The following is a 17,780-nucleotide window of genomic DNA, read 5'->3' on the forward strand; positions in this document are numbered from 1 at the left end:
GCTGTGCAGAGGGAGAAAAGACAGCAAAGCACGTTTATCTTTCCACACAATTACCGTTTTAACTCTGAAAGGCTCTGAGCTGAAGCTCTAACACATTGGACTTCCTGCTGCCTGGCAGCTTTCAAAGAGAATAATGTTTGAGTATTTTCCCCCTCTCCTTATCTCCCTCCTGTGTCTTGGACTGTCGTTTTATCATTTACGCTGAGACAAGCTGAGATGAAATGCTGTTTGGCTTTCAAATGGTTTCGAAGCATTTGATAACAGTAGGACACCACTGATACATTTCGGCACTTGGGAGGGACTTGGGACAGATTCATTTAATTTAAAGTGCTTGTAATGGTAATGTTGGTGCAGAGCAGTCATTACTAATAAAAGGGGGAACATTTTCAACTATTTTTCTACTTCTTAACTGTCTTCATAAAGTTATTTTTTATATACAATAATGCTTTTCCGTCTAAGCTGATAGAATAACCCAGCTGACACTGATACCACTGAGCCTGGGAAAAAATAATGTGACGCAACATTTCTCATCATCTGCGCCCTTTGTTTGTGTGTATTAGTGTGTGAGACAGAGAGACACTTGTTGTTGCACACACTGAATGCTTGAGTCATCATCTGGATCTTTTCCATGTGTTTTTTGTCCCATGGCTCGTTTTATTTTGCTACCCTGCGCTGGCTTTACATCCATTTTTGAACACATGCATGTTCACACACTACCTGGTGTGAGCCATCACACCTATGCCCAGCAGCTTATTGGCATCAGATGTTTGAGAGAATAGTGCCTCTCTTCTAATCCATATTTCCAATTGAATCTGACCAACCATAAACTCATAATTTACCCCTAGCTACCCTCAAAGGGGAATCTGTTTTTGATGTATTTTTCAGGAGTTGCTTCAGTTATTTTCTTTATATCTCTTACTTGGAACAGGTGTGATTTTGTGTGTGTCTATGTTGTGGGTTTGAGACGTTGTTGAGTTGTCAGGGTTTCCAAAAAAACAAGTTGTGACTTGACTTGACTCACCAGTCTGTGTGCTAATGCTGTCTGTCTGGAGAAACAGGTGTATAGTGTCAACGATTGGATAACAGAAAAAGAGCAAAAAAATGTACACTTCCATGTAGAATTTAGTTTCCTCTCTCAATACTTTTCCTTTGTCTCCTGCCTCTGTACTTTTGAAATTAAACAATAACTCTGTGATTGCGAGGTGAAGCTCTGTTCTTATCACAGGCCCGGTACAAACTAACCCTCTTCTTCAACTACAATACAGGCTGATTAATAAAAGCACTGATACACTCTGAATTGGTATGGGTTAATATTTTTAGAAAAGGACTTTCTGTGAATAAAGAGAAATATTGGATGAGCTGCGGTCGTTCCGTCTAAGCTACACTTGAAAAAAAACGCATGCCATGAACAGAACCCTCTGCTAAAGTTTTGGTGCTCTCTTCATTCAAGGGTTTTTCTCTTCCTGTGTCCCCCTTTCCTCGTTCAGCACTGGGCTTTTGCAGCCAGTTAGTAACAGAGTGTGTCTGCTCTCTGTCTGCTCTGTAATTTTCAGGTTGCATGAGTCACTATGTACTGGAGCAGAATCACAGTCAAAGAATCATAGCCGTGCAGAATCATTGTCAAAGTGCCCAAACTGGCACACCTGTGCTGCTTGACAACAATCAATGACTGTAGCTCTTAGAAATGTCAGGCCTAAGCAGTGCTTCTGTGTGCATATTTATCTTTCACCTGGTTACACTCTCATGACATTGTGATCATTAACGGATGAATCCGTCAAATACTCTCTTGGCATGACTCTCCTTTTTGGCGAAAAAGTATTTATTTATTTCCAGGAAACTTTTTGGCACTTTCTCTACCCGGTTTCTGTCTCTATCCACAGTCCTGTCTCTTAAATGAAGGCATAACAATAAATCGTAAGAAAACCCCCCACAAAATTATTTAACATTGCTATGATCAAATTGTGTTTTTAGTAGTAGTAGTAGTAGTTGCTGTTTTTTTCAACATAAATTTAAAAAGCATTTAATTTCTCTTTCTTCTGGCGGTTTCCAGCGGTCATTTGCACACTTGCAAAGCTGAATACGTCTAATAGAAGTATGAATACTGGTGATTGTGATCCTAATTAAAAATGTTAATTGCACAGAGCTTCACAGAGAAACAAGAGAATGAGTACACCATACAATTGCAGTATGCATGTTAACATCTTTCCTAGTCCGTCTTGAAACGATACACTGATAGTAATTGTCCACTTTAATAATATTTATTCTTCTTTTCATTCTGGCCGGGCAGAGATCTATTATAAGGGTGCATTAACTAACGGACAAAGCTTCAGCTGCTATTAAAGTGAATTCATTATACTTGAGCAGTTTGAAGTTGATTAAGTGAAATTAGTCTTTCATGCAGAACATTTGCTGGCTCATTAACCTCCTCTTGAGCAATCATATTTTTTGTCTCTGTAATATCAAATTACATGATGTAGGCTCATGATGAGAATGTGGGAAGGTAGTGTCATGTTAATGGTCGAAGCCACCATTATCTCTAAGGTGCAGATAACTCCAGTCTCAGTCCAGTCTAGTAGTAAACAAACAGTTCCTCCACTTTATTGTACCTGCACACAACCTTGGCAGCACTTTGCTGCACCGAGCCGTGTTGCTTTCTATTTACCTCAGGAATTGACCTCATTTAGACACTGCTAAAGGTTACTGAGTATCTGTCAGGATAATTGGTCCTCTGTGACCGCAGAGAGGCACATTAGGCCACATTCATTCATTTCAATTCCCAGTCTCCCTTCCCCATATACAGTATAATGCTCTCCCCATCATTCTGTTCTCTAACTCTTTTACGCTGTTTCCCACATTCTCTCCATCTCTTATTAAAAAGTACTACCCAGCTCTCAGTGGAAAAGGAAAGGCACTCGGCAGGTAGTTCTACTGGATTTGCTTTTGGAGTGTGTTCAGAGGCGTGTTAGCCTTTATAGTGGAGGACAATCCAGTGTTTCTGTTTAGTAACTTCTACCGTTTGTGATTAGCTTTTGTTCAGTAAAATACATACAGTAACACGTATTAGTATTTTCTCTTGGTGGTACCAATATGGAGGAATAAAATGGAGTGCTGCCGCCCACTTCATGAGTGTGGTCTACATCCTTATGATGAGCCTTCTGATTGGATGTTGAGGATGTGGATGCCACTTGTGAAACATGGGCAATTATCAGTAGAGCTGCAATTTAGACGGTAAGATAAGTAGTGAAAAGAGGCTTCAACAGTGAGTGATTGCTGCATCAAGACAACACTTTTTAACAAATTCCATTGTAAGCACAGCATCCTCTAGCACACCACGTTCTTCTTTTGTAAGTATCTGTGTAACCACAGACAGAAACACCAGATGACCTTTTAGATGCCCAATCTGGTGTGTTGACTTGTTGGAGGTAAAACAGGTATTTAATTAACATATTGTTATAAAGTTGTTATATTATTGTATATTGTTATACATATATACAAGTTGTGCATGTCCAAATGGATAATTGACTTCACTGATACATCCCCTTCCTGGTCTTTGAGCCACTCAAACGGTCTTGACCAAAGTGCCCCTACATGTCTGATGGCACAGCCTTCAGGAACATCTATGTTTCTGTATATTTATAGACACTCTTCAGTACCTTGCTTTGAAACAGGAAACACTTTTGAGTAATTTCTACTTTTGAGTTTCTGCTTAATAAACTGCAAACACTTTAGACTCTAAAGACAAACCGAAGCCCGGACTAGGATGTCAGGCTGCTCAAACAAACCCGTCTGAACAACTCACAAACAGAGATACAGCAGAGGAGACTGTGGTGTCCTAAATACTGCCAACTCACAAAAGCAGCACAGATATTTTGTGAGTGGTTTATACACAAAAAGCATGTTCTTTGACTTAAACATGATCCACTGATATAGACACCTTTTCTTAGAAAACTGAGAGGTCTGATACAAACTGATAGTATTGGAAAAACACAACCGTACAGTATTGAGTTTTATAAAACTGATCAAAGCAAGGTCTGTGGGAAGGAAGGGAAGGAATCAATGGTCCTGTTCCTTTTCTCTCTCTCTCTCATACACAAATATAAACACACACTCATAGAAACATGCCCTGTAATAGTCCTTATATCCATGGTGATACAAACAGGGTTGGAAAGAGAGAGAGGTATACTACAATTATGAACAAACAAGGAGACAAATACAAGTTCAAACAAAGTCTTTCTTTGTCAATGGATGTTTGATAGAGATTGTTCACTGACTAAATGACACAAATTGGTCTATACACATGAAAGCTTTACAACTAATACATACAGAGACCTTGATTTTTAATTTATCTTTTATATTACATTTATGTCCTTGTTAGCCTTTAAGGTAGACTTCTCATCTAACTTGGATGTAAATTGAAGTATTGTTCCAATGTGTCCCTGGAGTGAAACAGGAAGGATGCTGAACACTAATACCGCCTCCTAAATACAATAACTCCTAATGAAAGCCTAATTTATAATGTTGGTTCTCCTCGTTTCTCTAATGAATGAGCTTGAAATTGCAGGCCTTATTGTAGTAAATATCATACTTCAGTGTCCAATTGCTTCTTTGATTATGTTTACTGTAGAACACGTCATTGTTTCGTATCTAACTTGTTTTCTTTCTTGTTCTCCCTCTTTGTCCTTCTGGCTTTCCTTTATCCCTCGTCTTTTTTAATCTATACTATTTTTCTCAGTCGCTGAGATGTTCCAATCTAGCACGGTTGAGATGCAGACTGCTTTGTAGAGGAGACTTCAGCTGTGAGAGTTCACATCATCACATATCTTTTCAGCAGGATTCAGCAAAGGTACAGCATGTCTACAAAATGTTTGATGAGAAAAAATAGAACCTTAAGGTCTTTTAAAATAGTGTTGTGTGATAAAATTATGAATTTCACTGTTCTTACTTTCTGTGTGGTATGTTTTAACCTTCTAACACCAAGTAATGGATCCATAAACTTTTGGTTAGCCATCTTTTTGTACCCCATATGCCACAGGGTATTAGGGTGAATTCAACACATGGACTGTAATCTCTACCATTCTTTGTATTTGAGACTATTCATTTTAAATCTCTTTTGTAACTATAGAATGTTCAGCCTTGAGTCTATTTATGTTTCCTTTCTCTTTCCTCTCTCTGCAGCACCACATGTGCCTGTGAGAGTCGTCACTTCATTTAGTTGGCATTATGTTGATCCTACATTAAACCCTTGAGCAACCCATCCCTACCTTTCCCTCCCATCATCCCTCAACACACCCTTTCCAATCTCCATCATGACCAGCTTGAAGCGTTCTCAGACTGAGCGTTCAGTGGGTGGCTCAGTGCCAGCTTCTGATGAGTTCTATACCCGCCGCTTACGGCTGCCCAATGGAGGGGCACCTCCTCCCCGCAGTGAAAGTGCCCACATTTCCTCCTCCTCCACCACCGGCACCAACCCAGGCGTCCCTAAAATGGGTGTCCGGGCTCGTGTGGCTGATTGGCCTCCAAGGAAAGATGGAGGAGGAGGAGGTGTTTGGCATATCACTGTGGAAACAGACTCACCCAGTTCTACCAATACCACCAGCTCCTCGGGATCAGGGAGTGGAGATAGAGAAAGACTAGGGCTTGGTGAAAGAGGTGGAGGAGGAGGAGGAGGAGGTGGAGGAGGAAGTGGTGGTGGTGGTAGTGGTGGCAGTGGAGGAGGAGGGGTGTCAGCCGTCACAGCGCACAGCAATCTGTCAGCCAAACTGGGCCACCTGATTAGCCCACAGGACTCATCCATGCTGCGCAACATCCACAACACACTAAAGAACAAGATGCATAGCAAGGGAAAGGACAACCGCTTTCTGTCTCCTGATGGTTATCTGGGATCACCTCGTAAAGGCATGAGGCGTATCCGCCAGCGCAGTAACAGTGACATTACTATCAGTGAGCTGGATGGGGATGGTAACGAGGGCTGGTCCTTCTCGGGTTGGACGCCCATGCACCGTGAGTATGGCAGCACTTCATCCATTGACAAACATGGTGTGTCAGGAGAGAGCTTCTTTGACATGCTTAAGGGCTACCAGTCTGCTGAGGCCCCTGATCAGCGAAGTCCAGCCCCAGAGAGGTTAACAGAGCTTCTTACAGTGGCCCCAATAAAACAGACTGCCCTGGACCTGCCAGATGGACCTCTAGGTCCAACCAGAGGTAGTCCTGCCAGTCGGCTGAAGGAGCGAGAGAAGCACTTGAAGAGGAGGTCCAAGTCAGAGACAGGCGGAGAGTCAATATTCCGTAAGTTGCGTAGTGTTAAGGTGGAGGGTGACACATCGCGGGCTGGTTCTGATGCTGAGGATGGGGGAAAAGGGGATGAGGGTGGCCCACCTCCCAAACCCTGGGTGTGCCAAAAAGGCTTCGCCCATTTTGATGTCCAGTCTCTACTCTTTGACCTAAATGAGGCAATCCATAGTCGCCATTCTGGGTCTAAGCGCAAGAACACCACAACAGGTGCCTCAGCTGCTGCTGCTGCGTCTGCTTCAGCAACGTCCTCACTCGCTTCAAATCAGAGTGGAATGTATGGGTCACCCTGTGGATCTCAAGAGGAGCTGAGCAAGGACGGGTCAGGAGGACACAGTGCAAACCCCGCTCTGGACCCTGGTGATGACAAGAGCAATGACCTTGTGCTCAGCTGCCCTTGTTTCAGGAACGAGATTGGTGGAGAGGGTGAGAGGAATATCTCTCCCATTAAACAGGTAGGTTTAAAGAAACAAAACAAAAAAAAAAAACAGGATGTTCAGGTTGTAAAAGATATTTCTGGAAACCTATTTCAGTTCCTGAATGATAACTCTTCAGTTGACTTTTAAGACTGCAGTCTTTATTATTGAACACCAATATTAGAAGTTTATTTCTCCCCTAAATGTGATAACAAGGTTTTCATTTTACCTGTTTACTTTTCCTTGTCTTCCATCCTCCAGCAGGGCAGCATTGGTAGTGGGGGAAGCTCCAGCGGTTCATCTGGCAGCACAGAGGAAGGACCTTTGGAAGCTACTCTATCAACTCATTTCACCAACGCTGGTGTGGCTGTATTGGAGGCCCCAAAAGATGGGCCAAGCCAACATGCTGAAAGGTCCAAAAGATATATTGTGGAACACGTTGACCTCGGCGCCTATTACTACCGAAAGTACTTTTACCTCAGAGGTGAGCAAAATAGACTAATGGGGTCTTTTATAGGTTGATAACTCTTGACTTTGAATAGCTGTTTTACCATCGCTTTCCTCTTAATATAAGACTATTATACATATTTAGATCATTTGATATTTTAGAGTCTCTCCAATATTGGATGTTTGATATGGAGAGCTATTTAGAATGGGAAAGTAATCACTGATCAATGGCTTGGCACACTACATCATTGACAATGATTGACACCTGTGACAATGAAATCATCTTGGTCATGTCGAACATCTGACACAGTACTGTTCGTTATCAGTTCAAGATGTGGAGGCACGGGTTCAGATGCCTCTTTCTTATGATCATAGTTATTTACAGAATATGTGTATATGTATGGATTGTAGTGCTTTGTTGTTTTCACTGGACCTTGAGTCTGTAATAAGTTTTGAATTAAAAAACATTGCAAAGAAAATGCCATTTTCTGCCTTTAGTAAAAAATCAAACACTTATAGAAAGCAAATAAACAAATCCTATTACAGTATTAAAGTAGGAACAGGTTGGCAAGCAGTCGATACGTTTAGTTATTTTTGTATTTATTTTTTGTAAGGGTTTTTACATCCACCAAAAGAAATGCTACAAAATTCACACTGTGTCAAAGCCATCCTTTTCTTTCCCAAGTTGCCCTCCTCTGTGTTATCCCTTCCTTTCTTTTACTTCACACTCTGTCAGCCTTGTCTCTTAAATCCATTCATCCTCACCCCTAGAGCACTGGAACTACCTGGGGGTCGACGAGAACCTCGGCCCAGTGGCAGTGAGTCTGAGGAGGGAGAAGTTAGATGAACATAAGGACCATGGCCAGCAGTACAACTACAGAGTCATCTTCAGAACGAGTGAGGTACATTGAAGCAGAGATATGAACCTATAACACTTTATACTGAGCATGCATAATATTAACAGTATTTGCACTTGTGTATTTGTATGCAGTAGGACAAAGCTTTCTTTTAGAGCAACAAAACATTACAGCAAGAAAAGACAAAGACACATCCTAACACACAAAAAGTAACGATGCAGCTGACGCTTCACTTCTCTGAAAGTAGCCCGCTTCTTCCGGCACAGTCACAGTGGTATAGTCTGCAAATATCGATCCTCTGTTACCCTTATATAAGAGAGGTGATGCTTCACCAGATTCCTTTAATATGTTGTTGCGGATGTGGAAAAAAATGCACCATGATGGAAAATGGTGGAGGGAGCACACATGGCCCGGTCAAATAGCAGAGCAGTGAAGAGTCCTACATCCTCGGCTTGGAGTTCACTCTTATTTGGCTGTTAGTTTATAAGTTTCGCTCCTTTAAAAAAAACACGTTAAGGGCAGACATTATAAAAGCTTCAACTTAAGGTTGTTAGATACGGCTCAAGACCTTAGATGTCATCGCTTCCATACCTTTATGTTTTATCCTAGTTGTCTATTCTTAATGCTCAATCTGCATTTTAAAGTGATAGCAAATCTTTTGTGAATCCCTTTAGCTTTGCTGCCATCTGCCCCTATAGACACACTAAAGCCTGAGATCCGTGTCCTCATTCTTTGAGCTGAACGCCCACCTACCATCTTTGTCAGCCTTTATCTGTGAAGGACTGAGATGTGCCATTTCGCAGCTAAACGAGACTAAAATAGTGCCAAAGGTATTTGAGTAAAGGAGGAAAAGCATTGCTCTCGTATTGGAGCGCACCATGAGTAATAGCCCTTCCAATCTCTTGGGATGACGCACAACCCACTGTGCAGTGTTTTCCTCTATTTTCTCCCCCTACTCGTGCCTCCCTCCCTCCCTCCTCTCTAATTGCTATTTTTAAGAACAGGGAGCTGGGCAGGTATAGATATATGTGCATGTCTGTGTGGGAGTAAGTAGCATTGACTGTTGTTGAAGAGTTAAGTCCAGTGTCTGCTGAGGACAACTTATGGCCTCTCTTCTATGAGAGTTCATCTCTTCAGTATATTTAAGCTTGAGGGTAGTGGTACCAACAAAAGACCTTTATTGAGATACAAAAACTCCAAAAAGTGACTGTCAGAGTGTTGGAGCCACTCATGATATCTGGCTGTGTTTATTTGTTCATGATAGCTGTGCAGGTTCTGGTCCTTCTAGTGTCCTTTTGATTTATTCATAGATGTCCTCCTCGTTTTAACCTGAAGCCTAAGAGTCTCCGTGGCAGAAACTAAAGCAGAAAAAACCTTCATTCCTGTTCTTTTACTTAGCAGGACAGTTCCCCAACCTTTGTTTTCTCTGCACTCACAGTGACAGTGGTCTGGTAGAATTGGGTTTTGTAGGATTTCATGTCCATGCTGCAACACTGGCCATGATTATCCCTTTATGCTGCAAAATAAATGTAATGGCCTCAGTACAGGCTTCCCTGGCCAGTTTTCCAAACATAGACTTAGCAGTGTACTGCTGATGGCTCGACAGCTAGTTTTGGTTTTGTTGTTGTCTGCATTAAGGGGATTTTGGGAAAAACAATCGCACATGGAGAAGAAAGGGAGGGAATCCAACAATCCGAACCAGAAGAAGATTTTTATGAGTTGCAAACATCAATCTAATCCAACTCTGGTTCTGAATGAAAGCTATTTCAAATGTGTTACAGTCTTTTGTTGGTTTGATTTCTTACTCAAATTTAACATTGTATCTCTGGCTCCAAACCTTGAAATTCCAATTTTAATTTTCTTCTCCTTCTGGATGTGCTTTCTCCAGCTAAATACCCTGAGGGGCTCCATCCTGGAAGACGCTGTTCCTTCCACGTCCAAGCACGGACTAGCTCGAGGCCTGCCCCTCAAAGAGGTCCTGGAGTACCTGGTGCCTGAGCTCAATGTCCACTGCCTGCGCCTGGCTCTCAACACGCCCAAAGTCACTGACCAGCTGATGAAGCTGGATGAGCAGGGGGTAAGGATACACATTGAGGGGCTTGAGCTGGGATAAGAAATCATTGTGTTGCTCATTTTTAAGTTTTTAGTTTGTGCTGTCCAGTGAGAGAAAAAGTTGTATTACTCATCTTCCTGGAGTCGTCATCAGTGTTTCAAAATATCGTCCATTCAGAATCATTTGTTGAGCTGAAAGACACAAGTTCCCAAGATATTATCCTGTGCTATGAACAGCATATTATGTTCATTTTGTTTGTGATTATGAATCATTTTATGTGTAGGTGTTGTTCATTCAAAAGGGTGATTCCTCATTGTGGAGTGGTATTATTTCTTAAGGGTTTTTTGTTCTCAATGTTTCCAATTACTCCTACATGCTTTAATGTGGGATTTATGTGGGGAAACTCCCCCCCACCCCATATGTGCACACACTCCCACACAGACACTTCGACCTTAAAAAGAAAGAAAAATACAAAACAAGCTCTTTGATACTCTTACTCGCAGATGAAAAGCTGAACCTCTGAAAATGTCAACATGATTTCTCTTGGAAAATGGCATCAAGATCACTGCGGCCTAACCTGACGTGGTTGTTCTTAAATGCCAACATGAGTTCTGTCCTAAAATGTCAACATGGTAATTGTGACGTGGTTTCTAATCGGTGATATACATGTTCTTTTTTAACAATCTCGATTCTCTCCCTAGTTGAGTTTCCAGCGGAAAGTGGGGGTGATGTACTGCATGGCAGACCAGAGCAGCGAGGAGGAGATGTACAATAATGAGTCAGCCGGTCCTGCACTGGAGGAGTTCCTTCATCTGTTGGGGGAGAGAGTCAGACTCAAAGGCTTCACCAAGTACCGGGCTCAGCTGGACACCAAGAGTATGTACTGTACATACAGCAGGGAAACTTTTAGATGGAGTTAAACTGAAAGTGAAAGTAATCTTTTTTCAGCAGCAGTTTAAAGATTGATTAGCACTAAGGGCGGGACCAAATACAGGATTATATCAGCGTTCTGATTCGTGTAAAGGAATCAACAAATCGCTGGTTCTGAATGTTGATATTACAACAAAAAAAGTTGCTGTTGCAAACAAAGATGCTGTGAACAGGTTTCCATACCAGTTTGATTCACTGAGTCACTTCTTCATGACTCCTTATGGTGGTACTAGGACATGAATGAGGGTAACATGAACAGATGGTCAAAGAAGACGACGACTGCAGGATAAAAGAAGATGAGGAAGCCAGCAGGATAGCTGAAACTGACTCCAAAGTGCAGTGAATAAATATAATAATCCTGCACTTTTTAAGTTCATTTTAGATGATTCTGTTATCAAATATCCTTATGAATCATTAGGTGTATCGCTATACCATGATTTTATCATCACGTATTGTATAGTATGGTATCATATTTTGACATGTTGTATTGGAAGTTAAACTGTAATCCCCATCCCTAATTAGCATACACCAAAAAGTTTTTTTTAGATTAACAGAGTCTTGGTTTCAGTTGCCCAGTAAGCATTTGATTGATTATGGCAAGCAGGAGCTCACAAACCTCTTTAAAATCTTGTATGATCAATGTCGGAGCAAGCAGTCTACTAGCTTTTTAACTTCATAGTTAGACCTGATGATAGGTGATCTGATGATGATGATGTTGATCTTTAAAGATGCATATATTGATTCATTTTTAAAAATCAAAGATTTCATGTAACTATTATCTTATCTTGGAAAAGTTTTGTTTTTCCTACTGCTGTTTGTACTGTCGATCGCCAGATGGTGGCTGTAGCTCATCTGAAAGCTGTTTGCTAACCGCTTTAAAAAACAAAAGAAGAAAGCTTACCATGAAAAAAAAAAAAAAACTAAAGAAGAAGAGCACCTACTGCATTAAGAAAGAAAAGAATAAACAAAATTTAGAGCTAGTGGCTGTTTAAGGTTGAAGTGCTGTGAGATCCAGAATCGGAGAATAATCTCAAAATAGTTCCCAGTCACTTTCGATAAGTATGTTGGCTTGAAATGCACATCCCTAATGATGTCAGATATCAAATATCTAAGAAGTGATATTTAATATAATAAGCAGCAAGGGACATTGTCTGGCGGGCATCTCACAGCAGCAAACTGTATCAGCCATGAGATCTTAACAATTTCATGAATGAAGAAAAAGTACAAAAGTAGAATGGATGTCACTCCTCAGCACCTGCAGCGTCACCCTGAGGAGGCAGCAGTACTCTGGAACATTCTCTTCTTGGGGCGCATATGGACTCTCCCATAATTGGTGTTGTTTATTATAGACACAGATCTGACAGTAGTGGAAGCTTCTGCCTTGTGTGCACAGTAGATACCTAATATTCTCTAAATCTGATGGTCTAGACGACCGCTTATTTGTCTAATTCCCCCTCAACTTATCCAAAATAACTTGTAACCTCAGGATTTTCATTAGATTAAGAATGTGCACTGAGAAGAGTTAAATAAACCACTGGGCTGAAATTAATTAAATAAGGACAGATAAAGCATTTAGCATTTGATTTAACTACTTGTCTGTAAGTGCTGCAGTTTTCAGAATGTCAGAGTGCATACACGTTCTGCACAGTTTTTCCCTTTTGCCCCTCAGTCTCCGTCTCTTTAGTCCCTCTGGCTTCCTTTCAGTGAATCTTCTGTTTCCTCCCTCTCTCTCTCTCTCCCTCTCTCTGCCTTATAAACACAAGTTCCTCTAATTTCAAACATGTGGCAGATGGCCTTTGGTGTCAGATTATTCTAACAGGGAAATTCCTTTGCCTGACTGCCTCTGCTTCTCTATGGACACGATTGAAGTCTACACTCTGTCTGTTTGAGTCTCTGTGTGATATATAATCTCTTACATTTATCAATTAATCCCCCGTAACTGTGTACATACACCGTGAGAAGAAAACGCTCCCAGTCACATTCTGCAGTACATGTAACAGAACCTTCAGGAACCTCTAGTTAATTAAATACAGCCATGCAAAGGACTCCCCATCGTATAATTAATTGAGATAATCGGGTTAGTGAAGCAGGGCCTTTTTAACAGCTTGTGACTGTTTTGTTCTCTGCGTAGAGTGTGTGCGTGGATAAACTGCGGAGGTGGTTGTTAACATGCAGTGGCTCTCTTTAGGGCCAGAGCTCTGAAGAGCTCAGGGAAAACTGGGCCGTCTGATCAGCATTCGCAGCAAAGGAAGACGTGCCAAAAAAAAGATGTGTGTTTTATTGTTTATATTAGGTTAGTTTATGATTCAGTTATTTTCTTATGGCAATAGTTCTTCATATATCTGTCATAAAAAGACAGATATAGTTACAAAATGTCTGAGTAGGTTTTGTTTTTCCACAAAAATGATTCCACTTTTCTCCATCGACAGAGTGGGGAATTTTTCCAATCATAAGATTAATTCATTAAAAATGTTGGTAGTGTAGCATGAGAAATTCACAAGTATTTTTTTTTTTTTATCCTTCCCAGCCGACTCGACAGGCACCCACTCGTTGTACACCACCTACAAGGATTATGAGCTCATGTTCCATGTGTCGACAATGCTGCCCTACACACCCAACAACAAGCAACAGGTATGTTCAAAAGAGGAGTCACAGTTCCAACATGCTTTGTTCACATGCAGCTTCTAGCTTTAATTATTACTGGGAAATATGTGTGTGACTTTGACATTTAGAGGTCCGATATGTTAGATATCTACTGACTTAAATCATACAATGGCCGTACTTTATCATCAGGCATTAAGGAGACATTCTATTTTGAAATGCTGGCTTCTCTGTCAACAATGCAGCAGCCAGTATGTCCTCTGTCTACGTTTCTATTCCGGTGCAGAATGGCCTGTTATTGTTTTCACCAGAGAAGTCAACACTGCCGTTTTGCCCCTCGGTTTGCAAGGCAAACGGCAAAGCAATCGGTGTTGCAGCGATGAAAGCGGGCAAGCGAACTGGTTCAGATAAAACTGATTCTTCCCGACCTTAAAAAGCCATCTTACACATGTTTGTCCTTTTTTCTTTGTGCTCCTCCAGTTACTGCGGAAGCGTCACATCGGGAACGATATCGTCACGATTGTATTCCAGGAACCCGGGGCTCTCCCTTTCACCCCCAAAAACATCCGCTCGCACTTTCAGCATGTGTTTGTGATCGTGCGAGCCCACAGCCCATGTTCTGAAAACAGCTCCTACAGGTACTTAACCATGCCTTTACAGTTTTTTTTCCATGAAAGTTTAGTTTTATAGGCTGTTTTTTTTCATTTCCAAAACTGCCATGTCATCCTAGTTTACCTACAGCAGCGGCATTGATGGCTTATATCACACGGAAGTTATTTGGGTTCACATTGAGGAAGTTAGCGAGCTTAAAGAGAAAAAATGTTTTCCACATGTTTAAGAGAAAAGTGTTTAATTTGGACATTCTTCTAGTTAACCTAAAAAGTTAACAAGCGGCAAACTGGTTATATCACTAACGGTGGAAACAACATTAAAGCGCTCAACATTTCATACAAACTCTATGCTTCACTTCTCGTACACATGCGATGCTCGCTATCCCTCTAGCTGATGGTGAAATCTGAAGGCAGATGATAAAGTGACTTCTTTTATCCTTTGCATGTATTCTGTTCAACTTCTAAGTCAAAGTCCGGCCTGGGAACTTAGGAGCATGTGCAGGATACCTAAGCCAGTTTGGGGCCGATTGAAGTTTATAAATTCAAGAGTAAAGTCAATCACCTGCATTATCTACTGTAGGTGTATTATTCTGATTTAGACTTAGTAAGATTTCAGTACTTTCATGCATTTTAAAAGTCCAAAAAAAAGTTTTAGTCAGACTAACACAATAAATTGAGACTGCATGTAAACCTACTGACTTTGTCCACAGGGGCTTCCTCACAGGAACTTTAAGGATTTTTTTTAAATGTTCCTATTCTTGTGAAGTTTAAAGAGAAGCATTTTTTTTGTTCAGCAGTCATCATATTGTCATCTCATTGTGAGGCGTTTGCATTAGACACATTTAGAAGTCTAGATAAATGACTCGTACATAGTTTCACCTACGTATTGTTTCCCTGTTACTTTTCCTCTTGAATCACTTTCCATCACTAACACAATCATGCTCTTATCTCTTCCCACAATAACTTGTACTTCTCTCCTATTGCCATTGCAGTTCCCCCACTCCATCATGGAGTAGGCCGTGCGCTTTGAGGGCCCTTTCTATTTCTCACGATTTGTTTCCACATTGTCAGAGAAGTTTAATATGAGGTACAAAGTGTCATTCTGGATTCACTTTTAGGAGTAATGAACAATCAGCCTTTTCTCTGTATCCTGTTTTAAACTGTTCGGCTGTGCAGGACATCTTGTTCTGTGTTTATTGCTGCCTCTTGTCTTGTTATCTAGTTTTCTGTCATTCTCTCTTATCTTGCTCCCTACGACTCTCCCTCCCTCTCCTGCTAATGGCTGTTTTAATTGCTGTCTGAGCACATTGTGTGAGATCTTAATTGTCCCCCATGGGGCTACTTCGTTACCGAGCAACAACACGCTCATGCGCGAATAAAAAGCCCTGCAAAAGAATGAAAATAGAGCAAATACTATGTACACATGCCTACTGTGATTCATAGATCTGATTTAAGTTTTTAGAGGTGAAAACTAATTTCCCACACAGAGAAGAGGTGAAAGATGAGGTTTCAGACGTGAGTTACGATTCATAGACACCACAGGGAATTGGACTGAGTCATATAATGTATTAAGTAAGGATGCTTTAAAGCTTGGGCGTGTTTACTTCAGACTTCAGAGGATGTTCAGGCACACACACACACACACACACACACACACACACACACACACACACAGGGCATGGAAAAGATCTACACGCAACATTGTTCCGTCCGAAAAGTTGGACGGATGGATAGATTGATAGATGGATAGATAGGAGCAAGTAGCTCAGACTGTAGGGACTTGGGTTGGAAACCGGAGGGTGGCAGGTTCAAGTCCCGGTGCGGACCATAATATGGACGTTGGTCTGGAAGCTGGAGAGGTGCCGAGCACTGCCAAGGTGCCCTTGAGCAAGGCACTGAACCCCCAACCGCCCTTATGCGCTCCCTGCATTTCCCTGTTTCCCTCAGGGATCAATACATTATTTAAAAAAATAAATAAATCAAATAGATAGAAAAATAATCATTTAATGTTCCATCTTTTGTAGTAAACCAGGATGCTTTTTTTTTAATGTTTGTGCATAATGAACTGCTCTCACACTGTTAGTATATATATATAGGTGAATATAACTCCCTGTTAGTCACAATTACTTGAACAGCCATTTTCATATTATGAAGTCTTAATGGCTGCTGTCCAAATGTTTTTCATAGGAGGCTTTGTGAACCCAGCTCAAGATGTCATAGCACAGACTAACGAGGTTGAACACATATTATGTGGTTGTTAAAGCAACATATCAGAATTATGTTAAAAAAACAAATGATGACTGATGAAAACATGATAACATTTTCTTCTATAGAGACGGCAGCATCCACTGATTGCTTCAGTACATGGAAATGCATTTTAAAATAGCTGCTAGTGCAATTTTTTTTTAATATTAACTTTGTCACACAGGTTGGTTTAAATCAGATTTTTTAAAATGTATTTTGTTTTACGACAGTGTCATGTGATATCTCTGGGGTACAAATCAATCATCTCTGTGCAGTCGTCTGTATCTCACAGGTGTTTCCATCATCATGACAAAAATAGAAAAGAAAATCCTGTTGCAATCAATCAGAGTTTGTGGGCGTTAGCTCGACTAAAAGAAAATGTAATACCGTCCAAAATGTTGATAAATATTTCCTGCCTTCCTTGTAACATTTACAGTCTGTATAATTCTGAATATGTTCTCTGATCCAGACGGTACAAAACCTTGATACTATATAACACATAGTCCTCCTGCTTTGAGCATGTTTTTTTGTAACAAGTAGACAAAAACAAGTGTTGTATACCTCTCTCACATCCGCACACATCCACACACCTACAGTACACCTCTGAGCCGCCCACTCTAACAGGTATTGACATGTTCTTTTTCTTGCCCTGGCTCAGTGGGCAGCAGGTCGCGGATACTGGAAAAGCGGAGCTGCCCACACACTAGATATTTATAAGACCACAAATCACTGAAACCACAGGAATGTGCACTTTCATTTCCACTGCCAAACCTCCTGCCATGCAGATCACAAGGCAGCCACACAGCCCTGCAATCCCCACTGCACTACATCCTCCTTTCCATATTTCTCTGGCTTTGTCAACATCTACCTCTTTTCCCATTCGATCCCTCTAGTTGTGTCATTTTTTCCTGTTCTCTAGCTTTTATTACATCTACTTTATCTCCCTCCATCACTTCTCTCTGTCCCATATGAGTCACAGGTTGACTGACTCACAGGTGTTTGAGATCAGCTCAAGTGCTTTTAGAGCTCCACTGTAATGTATTGAGTGATGTTTGTAGTGATGTAAAGGGATAAAAATAAAAAGTCACATTTTATTTTAATCAATTGTTCAGCCTGCTTGTGACCACTTGAGCTGCACCTCTCTGAAATACTCTGCATGATTCATTAGTTATCCACAGAAAGAGCATGCAGATATAGCCTCGAGGGTAAGTCACTGAGTTTGGGTACTAGTGATTAGTTTTTTTAAAATGTAGATATTTATATGTAGAATAAGATACAAAATGTCATGAGAATACTTCAAAGTAGGGGGTCAATGGATCCAAAAATGTCACAG

The 17,780-nt window shown here is 41.0% G+C and overlaps 1 protein-coding gene across 1 annotated transcript in view; it reads left to right on the forward strand.

The window, feature by feature from the left end:
- sipa1l1 (signal-induced proliferation-associated 1 like 1) overlaps positions 1 to 17,780 on the forward strand; it is an 85,190-nt gene that overhangs the window by 41,385 nt on the left and 26,025 nt on the right. The window contains exons 4-11 of the mRNA XM_061051762.1: positions 4,733 to 4,843; positions 5,176 to 6,743; positions 6,966 to 7,188; positions 7,923 to 8,053; positions 9,897 to 10,085; positions 10,763 to 10,937; positions 13,519 to 13,622; positions 14,073 to 14,230. Of these exons, the coding sequence (XP_060907745.1) occupies positions 5,307 to 6,743; positions 6,966 to 7,188; positions 7,923 to 8,053; positions 9,897 to 10,085; positions 10,763 to 10,937; positions 13,519 to 13,622; positions 14,073 to 14,230 (2,417 nt within the window). The 5' untranslated portion in view covers positions 4,733 to 4,843; positions 5,176 to 5,306. The remainder of the gene's footprint in view (positions 1 to 4,732; positions 4,844 to 5,175; positions 6,744 to 6,965; positions 7,189 to 7,922; positions 8,054 to 9,896; positions 10,086 to 10,762; positions 10,938 to 13,518; positions 13,623 to 14,072; positions 14,231 to 17,780) is intronic.

This window comes from Labrus mixtus, chromosome 12 (assembly GCF_963584025.1).
Source record: "Labrus mixtus chromosome 12, fLabMix1.1, whole genome shotgun sequence".
Taxonomy (NCBI): Eukaryota; Metazoa; Chordata; class Actinopteri; order Labriformes; family Labridae; genus Labrus; species Labrus mixtus.